Source organism: Acanthochromis polyacanthus, chromosome 13 (assembly GCF_021347895.1).
Source record: "Acanthochromis polyacanthus isolate Apoly-LR-REF ecotype Palm Island chromosome 13, KAUST_Apoly_ChrSc, whole genome shotgun sequence".
In the NCBI taxonomy this organism is placed as follows: Eukaryota; Metazoa; Chordata; class Actinopteri; family Pomacentridae; genus Acanthochromis; species Acanthochromis polyacanthus.
Window position 1 is genome coordinate 17,069,125 of NC_067125.1, and position 20,191 is coordinate 17,089,315.

General features: G+C 43.3%; 1 protein-coding gene across 16 annotated transcripts in view; it reads left to right on the forward strand.

The window, feature by feature from the left end:
• The first annotated feature begins 1,197 nt into the window (after positions 1–1,197).
• Positions 1,198–20,191, forward strand: part of mecom (MDS1 and EVI1 complex locus) — a 132,295-nt gene continuing 113,301 nt past the window's right edge. For 9 of the 16 annotated variants that reach the window (XM_022192555.2, XM_022192559.2, XM_022192556.2 and 6 more), the window contains exon 1: positions 1,199–1,476. In XM_022192555.2, the coding sequence (XP_022048247.1) occupies positions 1,440–1,476 (37 nt within the window). In that variant the 5' untranslated portion in view covers positions 1,199–1,439. Of the gene's footprint in view, positions 1,477–20,191 lie in introns of all 16 variants that reach the window. The other 7 variants (XM_051958031.1, XM_051958033.1, XM_051958035.1 and 4 more) reach the window with 2 other exon arrangements.

Below are 20,191 nucleotides of genomic sequence, written 5' to 3' on the forward strand. Positions count from 1 at the left end.
CAGCATGATCTCCTGCGGGTCTAATTAATTGCCAATTACTTTAATTATGCTCAGTGGCAGCAACAGGGTGCAGCTTTGTGATATGGGTCAGATCTGAATGTGTTTTATTAATAAATTAAGTAGCAATTTTCTGCTTTTGTATCTGTTGCATCTGCCTCTATAAAATGCTTATGTGATAACATGAGGACATGCAGGAATTTTTCTGACTTTTAGAGCATGGATTGCATGGCTTTTTTTCAAGTATGGGCCTTTTTCTTAAAAATGCCAAAGCAAAACAGAAAAATTGAATTCCACCCGTTGAGATGAAGCTTTGGACAAAAGTCTCTTTTCCCTCCTTGATGGAGTCGCTCTCCTTCCAAGTTAAATCAAGGAAAAACATCCCTTTTCGAGCCCTCAGCAATTACCAAGTGATGAAATTCACGCACTGTAACAGAAACGTCTCAAACAGGCATTAATACCGAGCACTTAACATATTAATAATTGTCAGCACAAAGAGAGAGACAGAAAGAAGGGGGGAGAAAAAAAACCCTGGGCACTCTTATATTAAAGCTGTCAGTCGGGTGCCCAACCGAGAGAGGGGAGGGGAGGGAAACTTTTTCATTCATTTTCCAGTGCCCGGTAGAATGGTGAAAACACAATTAAAATATAGAAAATCTTTAATGACTACACTCAGCATCGGTAATTTAAGTGAGCATTGATGAATGTGGCTTCATTTAAAGAGAAAAAGGTGCGCAATGAGGATTGAGAATAAAGGATCGTTATAATTAATGTTCTCCGCGCTAGATCCGGGGTGCTGACTGCACTGCAAAAAATATCCATCCTGACAAAGCATTTAGTGCTCAAAAGCTGCCTTTAAATTATTTTTTAAACGACTTGAATATAATCCGCTGCGTAAAGTGACTTTATTGGGTAGAACTTGTTGGGAAAGTTGTGCTAATTTTGCAGCAAATCAGCCTTTCTTGACTGATTTTAAGATAGAAATGAGGTGAAGACTCCTCTTTTAATACAAATTGCACCAGAAGTCTAACATGCACTGGAAACACCTCAGCTGCAAAGTTTCCAAACGTGTTCAGTAAGAACGCACCACTAAATCCGACACCACATCAGCTTTGGACATTTTTTGCAGTGTGCCCCTCTTTCTCACTCACTTTGCCCCGTTTGAAAATCGGACACGAAAGGGAGATGTCCGCGATTCACCTCATCTCGACCAGATCAGGTTCATATCTAAGTGATAAATCGTCCCCAAACTTTTTCTGGCACTTGCTGCCGGCAGATCTCGTGGCTGTGCGCATGTGCGAAGGTGTCCAGACTGACAATGCTGGAGAGATAGCGCGTTTGGATTGAGAAACCCCGAGAAAAAGGACAGAGAAAAAACAAAAAGGAGGAAAAAAGATTCAAGAAAAAATCCAAACAAACCCCCGCGCCGAGAGACTGGCACCATGAGGTCCAAAGGCAGGGCACGGAAACTGGCCACGAGTAGGTGCAACATCCCTTTCTTTTTTTTTTTCTTTTGAAACATGCCATCTTATATACATACAGACTGTCGCTGTTATCACTGCGCCTGTTAATAGTTTCTGCAACGATTTAATTTCCACCAGAAGACCGTGTAGTCCTCACTGTCAGCTCCGAAGAGGGGCAGCAAATGGTGAGATTGTCGCGAAGAAAAATAATTCGACGCGCTCCCGAGAAGAGCGTAAAGTTTAAAGTTTGAGTGAGCGATGGAGGAACTTTCTGCAAGGCGTCCGCTCCACTATTGGAATTGCTCGTTGCATGTAGTGGGCGCTCTAGTGTAACGTCGTGTATTGCAAGTTAAAATCCCTCGTCCTGTGCGTCGACAGTTGTATTGCAATTGCTGCACAGTGCTGCTGTTTGGGCTGCTGCTCACTTCAGTTTGCCGGGAGAAACTTTGGAGGAGAGGGGGGAAAAATAAGCAGGTTGATGGAGAGGAATAAGGAGAAAACGAGGATTTAGACAGGCGTGGTGAATGTTTCAGGGAAGGGGCATCTTGTTTTTTGAAACTCTTGTTTGTGGATGTGAGTCATGCAGTTCATTCCGAGCTCTAATTAATGGTAATATGTGGCGATTGTTTAATTATATGGCACACTGAGGGGAAACTAATTCAAACTGTGATGTTTTAATCCTTTTTTAAATCCTAATGTTCAAGCTTGTAGAGTTGAATTGCATGTAAATCTTGCAGGACGCAGTTTTCTTACACCGGTGACAAAATTCATACAGGATAAAATAATAACTTAAAATATTCAGTGAGTTTGATTAAATTAAGCTGCACTTTTGTCATCAAATCAATTTTAATTACTTGAACGCAATCAGCTGTATGCAAGGAGATGATTGATACGGCTATTCCTGCATTGATCTGCTACTATAAATGATCAAGAATTGCATTCTTTATTTAAAATTTGTTTCAGTCAAGTTCTAGTCTACATGTCAGATTTTTCATTTGTGTTTTGACTGTATTCCTGTGCTTTGTTGCTTTTCTCTTGAGTTTTAGTTTTTGCATTGACTTTTTAACTAAGTGTAAAATGCATACCGTTAATCTGGAATTGTAAAACAGTCTTGAAAGAAACTCCACATTGATGTCAGTAAAGTAACACGCAGGCCTGCAATATTTTAATTTTTGCAGAAATATTATTTAGATTTAGTTTCAGTCAGGTCAGTGACCAGTTTTTAAAGTTAATCCCGTTTTGAAACTAGGCTACCTGTATGTTTGCATTCAAATTCAGCTACACAAACGAAATCAAATCAGCTGCAACAAATGTCTGAAATGATCAGGACAGCTCAGGCCAATAAGCAGCAGGCTCCTGAGTAGATTTAAAACAATATGTGATCAGGTGAGAGCAAGTTTACTGCACAGAAATACAACATAATAACCTGCAGACATCCTAGTGAAGTTTAATAAACATATCAAGCATTAATGTATCAATTACTTTATTGGCATTCTCTTAGATGTTTATTAAATATTATGACGGGCAATAAGGAAAATGGAGCACACTAAGACTATGTACACACTAACACACAGACATCCTCATCCTCATTAACAGGACAGAAAACACTTGTTTTCTTTGCAGCGGCCCTGCATGTCTGCTTTGAGTGTAAAACATAAAAGTAAAGAATTTTTATTTTTGTGTAAATGGACATGAAGCAGAACAAGCAACAACTGCACCCGCTTTTTTCTTGTTCACATTTTTGCACAACATGAAAGTCATTCCGAGAAGTTAGGAGACTGTTTTTAGATGATTATTTTCACGATCGAAAAGAAGCATTTCTGCCCCTTCAGTCAGAACACGGGGATGCTTTGGGCCCCTGCAGAAGCGGGCCCACCCTGGCCCCCAGCCAGGTCTGCACAGTGTCAACAGTGAATATTTAAATTCCCAAACCCCTCATAAGGGCTCTGCTGGTAAATGCGTTCAGTGTGTGCCTCCCTCCTTGCAGAACAGTCGTGTGATAAAAAAAGAGGGGGTGCATGTAATAGAGGAGGTGATGGAGAGGTGGTAAACGTAAGAGTGATTGATGGAGGCTGACTGATTAGTCCGCACGTCCAGATGTAATGCGGTGCGCCACAAAAACTCCCAAATACGTATAGCCAAGGCGCACAGGCCGCACCCCGTGGTGAATAGTTGGCCGCAGAAAGATGAAGGAGGAGGGGGGGGCTTTGGTGATCCAAAGTAGCTCGGCGTATAGGCCTAATTAAAGATCCACTTAGCATACTTGTGTCTTAATAAAACCCTTTTTATTATAATGTGTTTGGAGTGCTTTGATAATTTGTTAGGAATCATTAAAGCGACGATTAATCTCGCTCAGAGTAACACTTGCATGTATCTAAATTCTGTAAGGGGGAAAAATGTAAATGGAAAGTTCAACAAAAAAAAAAAGAAATATTTGGAAGCTTAGCAAGTAGCAATGGGGCATTGAAATGCAGTTTGCGTCCCAAGGCGCACACTATTTGATAATCATTTTCACATTTACCAGTGTTCTGTCAGTCATCACTCATTTATCCGCCTGTCTCCACAAGAGTGGACTCACTTTGGAGATGCGTTATCGTCCAAATTGACACCTCTGATTGGCACGAAGGCAGCTGCGTGTGTGTGTTTGCGTGTGCGTGCGCGCGTGCGTGCGCGAGGCCTCGTGCGCCTCGGTGTCTCTATGCGTCAGCGCCTCTCCTCTCCGCAGCTCAGAAGTGCGTCGTCGTCCTCCTCACATTGTGCAATGGGCCATGCATCTCGCGTTTGTCTGGCGGAGCTCATTAAAACGGTTAATAGATCGGCCCATTTAAAAGGTGAGAGGGAGCGGGCCGGCGCGAGGAAAGTGAAATAGAGACCCCATTAAACGGCCCTTGTTGTCCCGGAGCGGCGCTCTTTGCATGTGCTCCACTTGGTGCCAAAGCTGCATATACAAATGTCTTATATCTCCTTCAGTAATGGACTGGGTCAAGAATCATTGGGGCCCTGAGCAGAAGTTAACCCCCCACCCTCTGTTTTTTTTTTCTTGCTTGGTTAACTGTTGCTTTGAACTTGTTTTCTGATGTAACTAAATAATTGCAAACCACCTTAATATTTTTTTCTAGCATCAAGTGACAAAAAAACAAAGAAGTATGACAATTATATAGATCACTATTAATTCAAAGAAAATACGCACTTTTTGAAGCAAAAACAGTCCAGATAACAGTCACTAACAGTTTGAAACATATTTAAATTGCATATGAAACAAAATTAATTACTTAAGTGGCAGCTTATCTTTAGGAGATGTTTTTATTATTTATTTTTGATGCAGGATTGAATAATTTCTAAACAAAAAAAGATCATTTTGGAGCTTCTGAGCTTGATGACTGAAAGAAAATTGTGTGATGAGGATAAGAACAGAACAACAGTCAGCTTCCTTAATAAATATAATTCTGATGAGTTTTCAAAAGAGCTTTTTCTCTGGCTGTTCCCCAGTCAGAGAGGAATCACAGTCAGGACAGAGCGCTGGAGGCCTTTTTAGCTTAAGTTGTCAATATGTGTTTGGTTAAATGTTTTGTCAGTGCCTTTTCGTTCGTTTTTTGTTTATGTGACTAAACGTTGCCTATTGTAACTTGAAAGTAGACGCAATAAATTCATGCTGTGTGAGTAGCTGTGAAAGCTTTCTGTTTCTTTGGAAGGGCCACATTCTACATTATAATCATGGATGTGTAAGAGTTATGCGATCAGTTTAAAAAGAAACTGAAAGCTACTGAATGCATGTCATACCAGATGTAGAGCATATCGCAGTCATACATGCTCACACACACAAAAAGCCTTTTTGGGGTGTTTTAGTTGTGCTTTGGGGCATACATTCGTGTCTGTCTGCGTGTGTCGGTGGCACACAGGCTATGGGGGGGGGGGGGGGGGGGGGGCAGTTTGTCTGTGACCCAGGCTTTCTCATCTATCAACGCCCCCATCTGTCTCGCATGTCGTCCACTTTCCTCCTCTCATATGATGGGAGAAGGCCCCCCCCCCCCCCTCCCCCACCTCAGAAAATGGCTCTTTTGGAAGGTCTCTGATGTTAATGAGTCGTCCAGGACTCGGTCTCAGGGCTGTAAACAGAGAGCTGACGAGGTTAGTGGTTTGTTTATGCACTGTTGTCACCCACTTGAAGGATGGCCCTTGTCCCAAGCAACTAGGGAGCTTCCAGGCCTTGTCATGGGTCTCCTCTCAGGCCCTGACACAGTGGCCCCGTCCCAGGGGCTACTCTCCCGTTTCTGCTCCCTCTTTTCCAACTGCAGTCCCCGCTTTTCTCCATCTCAGACTATCATGTACGTGAGGAATTTCATAATGCATCAAGCATAGTGTTTGTATGCTGGTAGCGGTGTGTGTGTCTGTTGTGTGTGTGTGTGTGTGTGTGTTGGGAGGAGGGTGCTGGTGCAGCGGCTCAGACAGGGCAGTGTGGGAACACCAAGGGATGGATGAAGGGAGGAGGGTGTGCAGCAGCATGTCAAGCCTGGGAACCGCTGTGTGTTTACCACAGGGAAACTGTACCAATACAGAACAATGAGCGAGCCTTACCCCTTCTAAATAAAAAAGGCATTTCTGCTTTCTTCTTCCCCCTAAAGGTCAGGGAGTTAGAGATAGGGAGTGCACACAAAAGCCTCCAGTCTGTCGGCAGTCTGGTCTGGCCCAGTGCGGTGCCAAGGCTGAGGTCATTATCAACAGAGCAGTCCCAAGCTAAGCATATTTTTATAGATTATGTGTGTGAAGGTGCATGTGTGAGTGTTTTTTTTTTTTTTTTTTGCTTGAGAGGGAGGTGAGCATATGTGTGTGTGTGTGTGTGTGTGCTTATTTGGTTGGGCTGAGTGTGTACGTGCAAGTTTCAGTGTGTGCACACAAAACAAAGGCACTCTGCAGAGCACACAGTTGTCAAATGTGAGATGTGTCGCCATTCTCTCATCACAAATTGGTCCGAGATAAATGGCATTTTTGCTGAGTCGAAAAGTTTACCCAGACATCAAACTGATTTGTGTGTCGTTATGATGTCTGAGGAGATATAATGTCAACAGATTGCTGATGGCGCAGTTCACCCGGGCTATTAATGAGGCGGTGTGAAGTTGGCATGCTTTGAGGGGAGATGTCTGTTAAGCTAATTAAAGAAACTCAATCATTTTATATGCTCCAATCAATTACCTGGAGCAGGTGGTAGAAACAGGGCCTGACACTCTGGCCTCATGTCTCACATCAACTAACTACCTTTAGTCACTTTACTACATTGTAGCGGGCTTTTATGGGGAGGAAGGCTAAACAGGAGCTTTGATTTGACTTTATGCTGAATGACAATGCACAGTACGTATGCTGCATTGTTCTTGTAGACGTGATGTTCTTTTTGCATGCCACTATGATCTTTTTAGGAAGCCTATTTTTTCACTCATGTAGTAAACCCAATGTTATTTATCCATTTTATTCTAGTTGCCCATATTTTGACAGGCCTCCTGCTCATTTTGGATATCACCAAAGTTCTTCTAAAACAGTGATAAATGTGATTGCACTGGCAGGTGTGCTAAAGTGGAATGTGGACATTGCCTTTTAATGGCTGTCCTGGAGGGTTGATGGAGAGAACAGTGCTTACACACTGGAGGGAGCACATAGCTATAAACAGGAATTACCCAACAATCGTTTTGTGAATGTGGTGATAACAGTGTGTTCCAGCACTGCTCGGGGATCTCCCTGGGTGGAGCAAGCTGGCCCGATGGAAGGAGCAAAGCAGGGCAGTTCCAAGAAAGGATAGTCATTTTTGATTAACAGAGGCAAAACGGGGCATCGTTTCACCTGGGGAGGCAGTGCAGGGGCAGATGCAGTCAGGTGTGTTTGTGTGTTATGTATATATGATTCCTGTACAACTTTTATCTCTGCCACAACAAGCCCTCCCTCCATTCTTCACCCTGAAGCTCATTAAGGGGTGACCTCTCAGCCCCAACAGGACGGGAGAGATGAGAGGAGGAGATGTGATCAAAGCTGGGGCCTTCCTGATGAAGTTTGGACTGCACCACATTCTCCTGATTGGATCTGATAGCGGCTGCTTTGCCTGTGTTAGACAAAAAGACGAAAAGCTGTGACAAGACATCTTTGAATTCGTTGTTAACTTCTAGGCACTGAGGCTGGTAAACTTAGAGATTCAAAAATGATGTACTCTTCAGGTGCACCACACTTCAAATATATTGAGACTTTGGAATCTTTTTGAAATATGTCAACCAAATTTTCTTATTTTACCCACTCTCACAGTTCTTCATTTTTTCTTAAACATCACCTCTGAGCTTTTCGGGTCTAGTGTTTGGGAGCCGCATTGTATTTTAATTATTAGTGATGCATGCATTATCATTGTTCGCCTTAATGTTCCACAGCTAATCCCTTGTCTGCGAAAAGGAAACCCCATGTCCCTGTCCTCGGAGATCTGTCTTGATGACTTCCCTCGTATGTGAGTGTCTGCAGAAGCCGTGCGCTTTCTGTGTGTGCGCGAGTGTTGCTGGCTGGCCAGGGTCGCAGCAGAGGAAAGAATGCGGCTGTGGAAAAGAATGCGGGGCTGATTAGTGCTGCTTACCTGTAAGTGAACTGGACGTGCCGGCGTGTGATGAGACCGAGGAAACAAGGGAACAATAGGACAGTAGAGATTCCTTTCCACGCCACATTCCAGCGATCCTGCAGCCGGGGCCCCCCGCTTGGAGCTTTGATGAACCCTTCTCACAGCTTCCTGGGATTGTCGCTCCTCCACAAACACAAAAACATAAAGCGGCCGGTGAGTGGGGCCAGGGAAGAGAGAGCACGGCCCTCCTCAGGATGTCCTGTTTTGATTAGCGTTAGCATCCTAAAAGCACCGTAGGAATATTATTCTAACACGGAGAAGAGCTTAGTGGTGACACATCCACTTCTTTCCACTCAGTGACCTCCAGGGTCAAATACACTACAATGAGCCAGGAATCAAAGGTGCTCCTCATCCAGTGATTTGACTGAGGAAATCATGAGAGGAAAACCAGGCAATAAAATGATAGGGAGAAGTTTCAGGCCCTGCCAACAGGTGTCGAGAGTTTGTCAGGCCCAGCCTTTTAGAATTTTCGAAGAAATACCTGACGGTGTCTGGAATTTCTGGTGGCATCTCTAGAAATATTTGTAGGTAACTGCTGATAATTGTCTTTATTAGCAAGCAATCATCATGTTTTTACTGTTCTGCCAAGCTATTTTTAACACCTTTACAATTGTGAGGATCTTCAAACTTCAAATATTATTCAGCTGGTTACAGAACCAAGTTTGTAAACACTTAAATAACGGATTTTTAATTTATTTTTTTTAACTAAAATTGTTTTTTCAGTTGGCTGCAATTCTTAATTAACTTACAATATTTTCCACTACAAGTACAGCAGTTCTGTATTTTGAGCACTGGCCTCTGTTCACAATGTGCTCTTTCAGCAGCCCACACTACATCTTTTCTGTCTCCTGTGGAATCAGAGAGCAGTGAAGCATTGCAGCATGGTCTGTTGTTTTGCTGGTGCTTGAGGGCTTTAGTTTGACAGGAGGGCACCACTTTGTTCACCTCAGTGTCCAGAGGCGACCCCTAGAGACCTCGAAGCCTGGATGTCTCTGTCAGGGCTGTGGCAAGATTGGGGCAATGGGGGGCACCTCTGCTCACTGGGTCAGTGGACAAGCTAATCGATTTTATCTCCGTTTCACACACCACGACAAACCCCTACTGGCCTGATATTCACATGTTCACTGTTCAGAGGATTATTCTCCTTCCATCTTCTATCTTTTTTTCTCACTTGGTTTCTTTCTCTTTCTCTCCAACCACATTTCTTTTGTTTCTGATTTGTCTTTCTTCTGCTGTGTTTTGTCTACAATCTTCAATCATCTTTATTTTCCTCCGCCTCTATTTCCCTTGCTTTCATCTCTTTCTCCCACTTTTGGACAGAACATTTTGCAGTTACTTCAAGAAAGTTTTCAACAGACATTTTTGATAGATTTGATTTTAAACAGATGAAATTGCTGTTTTAGCACTCAATAACCCAAAAGGAAAAAGTAAAAACATGATTTTACAACATTTTTCAAATTAAAAAACCAAAAAAAAAACCCTGAAATCTCTCATTTATAAACTTCGAAGAAACTTTGCCGTGTCACTCCCAATTGTGCTTAGTTGAATCTTAGCTGCTTTAATTATCCTTAAAATCCAATTAAATTGATTGTATATAAGTTATAAGGACACACACACATGTGTATATAAAGTGCCACATTTGCACTGTATCTCAGGACAAAAAAAAGCTAGAAAGTCCAAGGAACTCTGTTAACCACTGTGATAAAATGTGGTGAAACATGGTTCAGGGTAAGGACAGACAATCCTCTCTGAAGCTCTCTTTGAGTATTCCCAGGAGTGCAATGCCTCGATATGCAATGGAACAAGTTTGGAACCACCATGACTTTTCCTAGACATGGCCATCCTGCCAAATGAAGGGGAAAAAGAAAGAAATCCCTTAGTCAGGGACGAACAGCCACTGTTTAGTTGTCTTTCTCAGCAGGACTTGATTAGTCAGGCCTTTGTCTCAGACAGCAGTCCACTTTAGTAAATGATGTGATGACCTGGTTGGAGTTTCCCAAATAGCTTCTGAAGGACTGTGAGCATTAGGAAAAGGATTCTTTGGGATGCAGAGGTGGAACTTCGAGCATCTGTGCACTGCACAACACTTGGCTAATACCATTCCATACCACTGGTGAAGCATGGTGGCGGCGGCATCATGCTATGGTGATGCTTCTCAGCAGCAGAGGCAGGGAGGTTTGTGGGAAATGAAGGGAGAATGAATACAGCCAAAAATAAAGCTTCCTCAAGACTGCTGAGTCCTGAGGCTGGTGTTGGTTCTGTTTTCAGCATATAACCCGAAGAATACCAGGCCAAGGCAGAATGGTTTGGGGTCTTGTGTCCTTTCTAAAAAAAACATGTTTTCACTTTGTCTTTGTGGGTTATTGAATAGATTTATGGGTGACATGCCAATATTCTGTATATAAAAGTGTGCAAATGTGGATCTGAATATTTTCTGATTTTACTGTAAATATAGCTTCCATGCCTGTCTCCATGTTGGCTTTTCCCCTCAGGGAGGTTGGTAGGCAAGGGGAGGAGCCCCTGTTTTCTCGGCCATTCCTCTGGATAAGCATAGGAACAAGGGAATGAAAGCTTTGGGAATCGTCTGGAAACTTCCCATTCATCAGTGTAAGGAGATACTGCGCTGACAGTTAGCAGACGGCCAGCCAAGTACAACACGGGACAGCCGCGTGGGCCTGCAGCCCTCAGCTCAGCAGACAGACAGAGCCAGACCAGACCAAACACCCCACTCATCTCTGTTCAAGGAAATAACATATGTTAGCATTTCAGGCATTTATTCTGATTCTCTTGCTCAGAGTGGCTCAAGTGTGAACAGTAGAATAAGTGGATGATTATGGGTGCAATCATAACTAATACAGTAATAAAGACGAGCAGGGGGCAACAAAATGTATCACTGCAGACAAATAATGATTACATGCTGTCATTTAGACAGTGGAGCCAAATGCGGTCAAGTTTAGTTATTCTCTGATTTGGCAAAACTGACAACTTTTTCTACTTTTCAAGGTTCTAAAAGAGCCGTGAGAGTTATTTACATTCTTTTCTTGTTATTATTTCTGCTATCCCCAGCCAGTCATGCACATTTTCTCACTATGCACTTCTCATCAGCTATTGCAGCAGGGCAGAATGAATGCCTTCCCTCAGGGCCATATATGTGAGAAAGAAAACCTGTAAAAGAACCCATAAACACTTGCACCAACACATTTGAATATTTATCCATTCTTACAGGAAATGTGGACACAGCATATTTACATATATGAGAATGTACCTCAGCACACCTGTTCATGCTGAGCTGAGATGGGACAGAGGATTGGCAGGACAGCACAGGGTGGGGCATTCCAGGTGTGAGTCTGTGTCTGTCTGGCCAGCCATTAATCGCTGCCATCTGACAGTTCAATCTCCGAGAGGCCGAGTGAGCAGCCAGCTGGTTACCAGTGCAGGTCATTACTGAGCACGGAGGCAGCCAATCGCATCAGCGATCAATGACAAAAGCTGTAGAAGGGGCGAAAGCAAAAAAGTGAAGGAGAAGTGGAGGGAGGTACAGTTTAGAAAGATATAGGGTGAGAGAGGCAAGGGAAATGTAGGGATGAAGGGAGGGGAGAGGAGAGGTATGGGAGGATAATAGTAGTTATGCTGCTGAAGGTCAGTTCTTGGTTGTGGAGTGGATGACAAACAGGCTGTCAGCTGCCAAGAAATGGAGATATTCATCCAATGCTGCACAACAAAAAATATGGCCCCTTGCACGTGCATGCGCATAAATGTGCACAGACACAGTCATTGCCATAGCAGCTTGATTGAGAATGCAGCAAGGGAATTTAGTGTGAGCCATTGTTTTATGAATTCCATATACAAGGTGTTGGCAGTCTGCGCCGCCCTTTTAGTGGTCACTTCGAGCTGTGCTGTAGTAAAAGTAATGACTGACTGTGAATAAAAAAAATCAGTTCATGAAATCGCCACAACTCCCTTGTGGCCCTGCCTCCGCTGCCCGCCATGTTACCATGGGAACAGCTGCCATGGCAAGGTCTGTCCAGTGGTGTTTACCCAGCCCCAAGAAGTCAAACACAGTCTTCGTCTAACAGAAAGAATTCCTTTGGCTTTACGGCGTTTATCATATTTCATAACCCTGTGAATGTCATTTTCACCTTCTCACCCATGTTTTTCCACAGACTTTACAAAAAAAAATGTCGATGAGGGGATTAATTGACATTGTGGGTGACAGTGTTTGGCCAGAGCACTGGTAAAACAACAGGGAGATCTCTCTTTTCTCCCCAGAGACCTAGAATAGCAGAACTGGTTGTTTATACTGCACTATCTCTCAGCAGATCCACTGGCCCTCTCCTCAATGATTCTCTCTCTCTCACACACACACACACACACACACACACACACACACACACACACACACACACACACACACACACACACACACACACACACACGGGTCATCCCAGCATGGACACCACTGAGTGATGATGAGTCATTATAGAGAGGGTGCCCTTCGACCTCCTCCAGTCTTTATGGATCACTCTCTGGCAGAATTATATTCCCAAATGCCAAGTTCCTGTCCATCTGCCTGCCTGTCTGTCAGACAGTCAGGCCCCTTAGTCTCTCTTTCTCTCTCTCTCCCCTGAGTTTCACACACCAATACATCCCAGACATCCCTGTCTGTTTATTTAAATAACAAACAGGAAAAATATCTCTTTTTCCCATTACCAAATGTTTGAATTTGATAGTTTTCATGTATTCCACGGTGACAATAATGGACTTAAGTGTTGACTTGTTCAAAGATCACTTTAAGATGAATTTGAGAAGTGCTTCAAAAGTTGTCTGTTATCCAAGGGTGTGGTAGCTTAGATGATTAATTATATCTGTTTATCCTAAGCTGCCATGTTGAGATTGGCGTGCAGCATGTCTTTAGTTGAATTCACAGTAATCCAATACATCTCTTTGCATACGATTGGGGTAATTCCTTAGTGCACTGAGGTGCAGTGCAGCAAGGGAAAGCAGAGGAAAGAAGTCAGTTTGGATTTCTAGACATATTTTTCTCTTATTCCGTGTGACTTTGTTAATCCAATACTATCACTCTGCCAAGAGTATTCTGTGTAGATCAGGCTGCTAATATGTTTGTTGTGGGTGCTAGTATTTGATCCTTTTCCTGACAAATGCAATTTGTAGGGCTTGATTTGATCAGCTCCAGCAGCATATTTCCTTGCAGGCGGGAGCATGTAAACCTTCCATACAAAAGGAGTTTAAATGTTTTTGTGCCTGTGAGAAGGGAAACTCTATTACAGGTGTCCTGGACCACGGGGCCCTGGTGGCTCTGATGAAATGCTCTTTGGGTGTTAATGTAATTCTGATTTCGCCTAGCCTGGAGACTAGCCACCTCTGGGGTTTTGAAACTGGCTCTGAAAGGCAGAAAACAAAGTCTGAATCTAAACCATACAATTACAATGGTGGAAACTTTGAAAGGCACTTCCCAATGTAACATAGTAATCTCCCTTGGGACTCCAGAGAATGATGCTATATAATTTTGGTGATGTTTTTGTGGAATAAGCATTGTTGTATGTGTGCATAGTGCATGCAGCTTGTAAAGTGCCGGTGAACATAGCCAGTGACATGTGCATTGCATGGCTTTGAAACTGAACATATTGTATACCGCAAGAGTAAGCAGGCATAAGCACTGGTAACATGACAGCCGATGAAAACAGAAAAAACACTGCTGTTTGACCGAGGTCGAAGGCTTTCTGGTAGGAGTAGAGTAGCCACAGCATGATTTTATCTCTTTGTGTGAAGATAATGCCAAATCCACCACTGGCAAAGCTTTCTTCCTATACTCTACATTGGAGATGCTATGTCTGTGTGACTTAAAGGAGTAGCACAAATAAGACAAAGAAAACAATGCACTGAGTTGAGACACTTACCAAAGTTATATCTGCTTTATAATCCATTCCCTGTTTATTAACTGCTGCATAAAATCCCAACTGGGAATGACAGTTGCAACGGCCAACCCATAATTTATTTTCACAGCCAGTCTTGAGTTATCACCTGATACATCATATCAACAGGACTTGAACTGCCTTTCCTTCTTTCAGCATCCATTAGACAACTGCGTTATTTTGAAATTCCAAAGTTCTTTTATTGTTCGATTGCTCACACTCGCATTAAAGGGAAAACTCTCTACAGTTGTCCCCAGATTAATGCGCCACAGAAAATTCAACTGCCCAGCAAAACAAGTGACCCATTGCAGCCCTTTAGGGGTTCAAAGCCATAGGGTGCATGCTGGCTGTCACACCGTCAGCTCACCCAGGGCCCTGCAGATCAAATACAGGTATGATTTATGTCCGCTGTCTCAGCCTTCACACTGCATGTTCGCCTACATCGGAGTTGTTGGCCAAATCCAACAGCAGTAGTAATTTGTCTCCTCATGTGTGGGAGGCAAGGGGCGAAGGTCAGTGAAATGAAAATGGCCAGACCTTACTTAATTGTTGTATCTATTTGTGGTTTGAGACAGGATGTCTGTCTGAACGTCTATCTGTCTATTTGTCCATCTGTCTTGCTCCTGTCTCGGCGCCGTGTTTTGTGTCGGTGGGTCGAGACCCTCTGGCTGCAGTCGGCCATTATGGGCACTGATCTGATTCAGCAGGGGCACAGGGTTCACTGAAGAGATCTCTTTGGATCAGATAGCATCATTATCACAACACACAGCCTGATGGAAAAGTTTTCTTTGGTTTTTCTGGCCCTTTAAGTCTGTTCTTGCGCTCTCATACAAAAAATACCACACAAAATTACAAATTCCTAGGAAATTGATTGGCATTAGATTGGAATTATAATTAAGTCTTCAAGTAGTTTGTTTTTTACGTAGAACTCAGCAAAAACGCGTCTTCATCCTTCATGATATGATGCTTCGAGACTATTTTGCCCGCAGCTTGGAACATCTGACAAGGTTAAGCCAGTAAATTGTGGAGAGAAATGTTTCCTGTGTTTGATTGCATTTATCATGTATAATTGCGAAGTTCTGCTCTGTCTACACATGATGACCCTTGACCTTGAGTGTGACAGTTGTAGGCTGGTGTTGCCAGACACCCAAATGTGCTGTCCAGGTTCTGCTACTCCACAAAGTCTGGTTTCCGTTGCAGGATCAAATATCTTAGGTTGTGCTTCTGTCTAAGACTTTCAATTTGAGAAGCTTCTTTGTGAGTCAGTTTTCAACAGAGAGAATATGTTAGTTGGAGCTCAATTTGAAATAACTGAGCGATACTAAAGCAGATTCAATGCAGATGTAGATCAGTCCTTTACCTAAATTGTTTACCTTAAAAATCGTTATGGAAATCTCATGATTTTCTCAAGATAATCTGTGTTACATTTGACAATGAATGTTTAAACCATGTGTAGATTTTGCACATTCTTGTTGAGCTCTGTCAAATGTAAAAGTTTGATCACAATTCTATGCATTAAAAAGGTAGGTTACTTTGTGAAACAAGGTACAATGCAGTAACATTTACTACAGTATGATTACAATAATTTTGCATTTGGTGCAGTAACTTTGAAAACCTCTAAGTTTAAATATCACTCACAATCACCTGGTTTCACTTTTTAAAAACTAATCACAGCAGTGCCAGCAGTGTAAAACCCACCTACCCAACTCAACTTTTTCTTTATTTGCTTATTCTGTATGAATAGGCCACCCTTTGTCTCCTAGTGGCTGTACTTTTCTAATTATTTCAACCTTTCTCTAAATCTTAGACTTTCTTTCCTCCTTTGTTTTTTTCCTTTCACCTTCCTCTCGTCCTGTCCACCGCTCTGTCATTTGTTCTTCCTTTTCCTTTGCACTTGTAGCCTTTTTGTGTTATAATTCCCACCTATTATTTCTGTCCCAAGCCCTCATTAGTCATGTCGCTGTCAGCCGCCAGCTGCAGACACACACACATATACACACAGCCACACGTATTCCTGCACATTCACAGGTATGGAAGTCATCAAGACAAGGTCAAAGGTCTGCCTCATTACCCAGCTCCAGTGAAAACTTTTGGTGTGTTTTATGCGCTGGTATCAGAAAGCAGGAGGAGGGAAATGAGAGGAGGAAATGGAGGGAACAAGGGGTGTCGAAGCGCAAGATAATGAAGAAGACTAGTGTGATTCTAGGAGGAAATAAGAGAAGGAGTGATAGAGAGTTAGGAGTGTAGTGGGACAAGATAAGACTTCTTTTTCATCTTTGTAGCAAGGCTTGCTGACTCCACTTTTTACCTGCAAGCCATATCAATATGGTCTAGTCAGAAGATAAGAAAATGTGGATTTTTGACACTATCCTTACCACAGATGCTGCTGGCAGTATACATGACTGGTGTTTCCTGACATTAATCACAACATCTCTAAATAAAGTCATTAGCAGCAGTACAACAGAAACCCATTCATTCATTCTTTCATTCATTCATCCTTCCTCTTCTGCTCACACACACAAACACACACCCTGTCTTTCTCTCTCCCAAACACACTCCCATACAGTGTTGAACCTGCACGGGAAATGATAGCTGACATATGATAGAAAGCAAAGCAGGAGTGTGTCTGTGTGTGTGCATGTTCAAGTTCAGCTTGGGAGGTCAGGGAGGTGTCTGTGTCTGTGTCTGTGTGTGTGTGTGTGTGTGTGTGTGTGTGTGTGTGTGTGTGTGTGTGTGTGTGTGTGTGTGTGTGTGTGTGTGTGTGTGTGTGTGTGTGTCTGTGTGTGTGTGTGTGTGTGTGTGTGTGTGTGTGTCAGGAGGCGTCAGCTGTGAGCAGTCAGGGGGACACTGGTGATGCAGACTGACGGGGGACATAAACACTCAGTAGTATGCTGAAGGGGCCCATTGTCTCATTCGCCGCCATGTCAGTCTCTGTGTAATGAAATGATCTGCCTCTGTATGTTTGTCTAATTGCCCAATCTGTTTCTGTCTGTCTGCCTGCCTTCTGATATGTCCATCTAGTCTTTTTTTTCTTTTCTGTCTATGTTCACATTTACATTTTTGGCACGAAGCTGATATCTGTTTGCTGCATGATCTGCAGATTCCTGGTTGGCTTTGTCTGTTTCGTGTATGCGTTTGCTGTTAGCATGTTTTTTTTCTGCTGCTACTTGTCAAATCAAGTCGTGTCAGTCTTTAAGATGCATATCAAGTGTCTCAGCACATCTGATTGTAAAAAATAACATGCAACAACACGTCTGTGTTAATATGTATCAAAAAGGACAGCAGTAGGTGGTGGGATTGCTAAGTCCAGCGGTACACAACATGCAAGGGAATCATTAGTTGTGGGATTTCAGAGCTGCGGCTGAGCCCAGAAAAGGAGGTAAAGGTGTGCGGAGGATATGAGATTTTTGGGGTCGAGGTGCTGGGACTGTGATGAGGTGTGTGAGATTAATGGGAGTAAAGTTGCAAGAGAGGGGAGGAAAGTCAGGGTGAGGTGCCGAGGACATGCTGAGTGGCTGTCGGGGGATTTTTGTCCCTGTGTGTGTAGGTTTGAGAGCAACCTTCGTGCACGCTCACACTGGCTCACTGCTGATGGGAAGACAATCGTATTTCAAATTTTTAGTGATGTTCTCACCTGAATCTTGAGACTTGAGATCCTTAACCCGGCGCCCCATAACATCAACTCGAAATCCCATTGTGTAATTTGAAAAATGTGTGGCTGTCAAGTCCACAACTGGGCTGTTTTATTCATTTCCCAGTAAGGCTCCATTCTGCAGCAGAAACGCACGTGTTAAGGGTAGAATCAGAGAGACAGAAAGTATTAAGTCAGAATTCATGTCAGAATTGAGAAGTTTACAGGCCAGTAGTGAAGTGTTGAAAGGAAGGACAAAGTTTATTTATGTTGCTCAACTGTTTTATTTGCTTGTTTCCACTCTCCAACTCAATTAACAGCAGCTTATACCTTTTCTTTTTAGTCTGTTACAGTGACAATATAACTCCTCTAACTCAGAGTCAGTGAAGAATGATGTATTAAACAGAATTTCAGATTATCACACTTTGATACAGCGGACACCTTCAAAAGCTAAAGTGCAGCTTCTGCTTTGTACTCTTTATAATACTCAGTTTTGTTCCTTCTCACTTCTCAAGGCTAAACTGTCGTAGTAATTCAATTAGAGTAATAAGTAGCCCAGTGATTGACACTGAAGGGGTTTTACGGCATGTCTCTTGAAGGGCATGTTTCTGTATGTTGGCCTCCCATTCACACAGAGGCGCACACACACAGATGTCGGATTGAACGACTTAGCTTCTCTTGCTCTCTCAGTAGTACATAGTGTCTGTTTATTGTAGATGAGGTGTGGATGTTTATACTCTCTACGGATCAAAACAAACCAGTCTGAAGTGTGAGGTGATTCTAAAATAATCCACCTGAGCTTTTCCGCACGCTGACACTGTGCCAGTCCTACTTGTGTTATTTGTCCATTTTGGCCCTGGACAACTCATTCACTTCCTCTGAGGGTTCTCCTTTCCCTATCAGATAAATGAACAAAAAAAATCTACTTGCACAGCTGTACGCTTAAATGGATGATGTTAGAACATTGTACAAATCTAGTACTGCATCTCTAAGTCCATTTGTTTATTAACCGGTGATTTTTTTTTCTTCCTGGTTCAAATATGCATAGCAAATATAGAGTGAGTGTAGATTATAAAATGTAAATAGTGTAGATATATGGTGTCACAACCACAGCACCTACATAGAAAGCTGGTATATTGCTTAGGAAAATATGTTTTAATATACAGTTTGTAACATATTGTGTATAGAACTCTGGTGAAGCCATAGCAGCTGACAAGCAGCACGCTAAACCAATCAAATGAGCTGTTTATATTCCTGGTATTATGTTTAACCGGGAATCACTCGTTTTCAATTTTAGAATAGGTTGACATAGATTATATAATGCTTTGTGTCATCAAAGCACATTAGGATCCAGAAGGTTACAGGGTTACATTGTACCATTAAATCAAAACAAATGATTTTGTTTGGATATCCTTTCACACACTCCAACTTCTTTTCCCCCAGTCGCCCGTGCATTAGCGTTTGTATAAATACATCATAGAAGTCCACACAATGGCTGAGGAGGGATGGATGTCAGTGGTCAGAGCAGATAAGAATGACAAAGCTCTACACTAAGCCACGTCACCAGCAGGCCTCTCACCTGCCTGTCTGTCACACAGACGCACTCAACCATCACCGACTGATTGTTTGTGCCCATGCGTGTGTGCGCACGCGCGTGTGTGTGTGTATTTGTGTGTGATTGATGCGCTTTGCCTTCCGTCAACTTTACGCCTCCCCCCCCGCCTCCTCCCACCTCGCCCCCCTCTCGGTTCCACCTCAGTCTGGACTGTCAAGGAAACATGAGGCCTTGGGAGATAGCGGCGTGCTCTCCCAGCCGGCCCTCAACCCGCTCTGTCTCTTTTTCTCTTCCTTGTGCCAGTCACCTACTGCTGTGGGAAAAGCAGAGGAGATGAGGCCTTAAAAAACAGATCATTGTCCGCCTCCTAGATTAAAGCCAGAGAATGTGAGCATTGTCCACTGAATGGCTAAACCTTCCTGCTGTCACTCAAATGCTGCTCTGAGCGCTACTTCATGTCTAAGAGGCTTATCTGCACTGAAAGGCCCCTAGCTGCTCTGGGGAGAGAGGACGTAATGAAGCGTGTTTTTTTTTTTCTTTTTTTTTTTACTCTGTAGGGAGAAACCTGCTGCTGGGGGTGGTGGTGGGTGGTTGGAGGATTCAGGGGGTGGACGTGGCCAGTGGGACAGCTGCAGCACCAGGACCCCCCCTCTACCCCGACCGCGCTCACTCCTTCTAACTGCCCTTCTCGAAAGAATTGTCATTTATCTAGTCTCACATGAGATGGAGCGCAGTATACGCGGCATACAGACCTTAACCCGGTGTGAGCGCGATAGGGGGGACATGAGGACATTATGTGGGGGACGTGCCCAGGGACCTGCCTGTTGTCCGCGCTCAGCCGTCTGTGGGGATGATCAGCAGGCCACTGATGTGGTCCTCTCTTTGTGCTGTGCTGTTTGAAAAGGGGAAAGTTTAAGTGCTGCTCGTATTCAGAGCTGAGGGCTGACGGCCAGGCTGCTAGGGTTAGCTAAG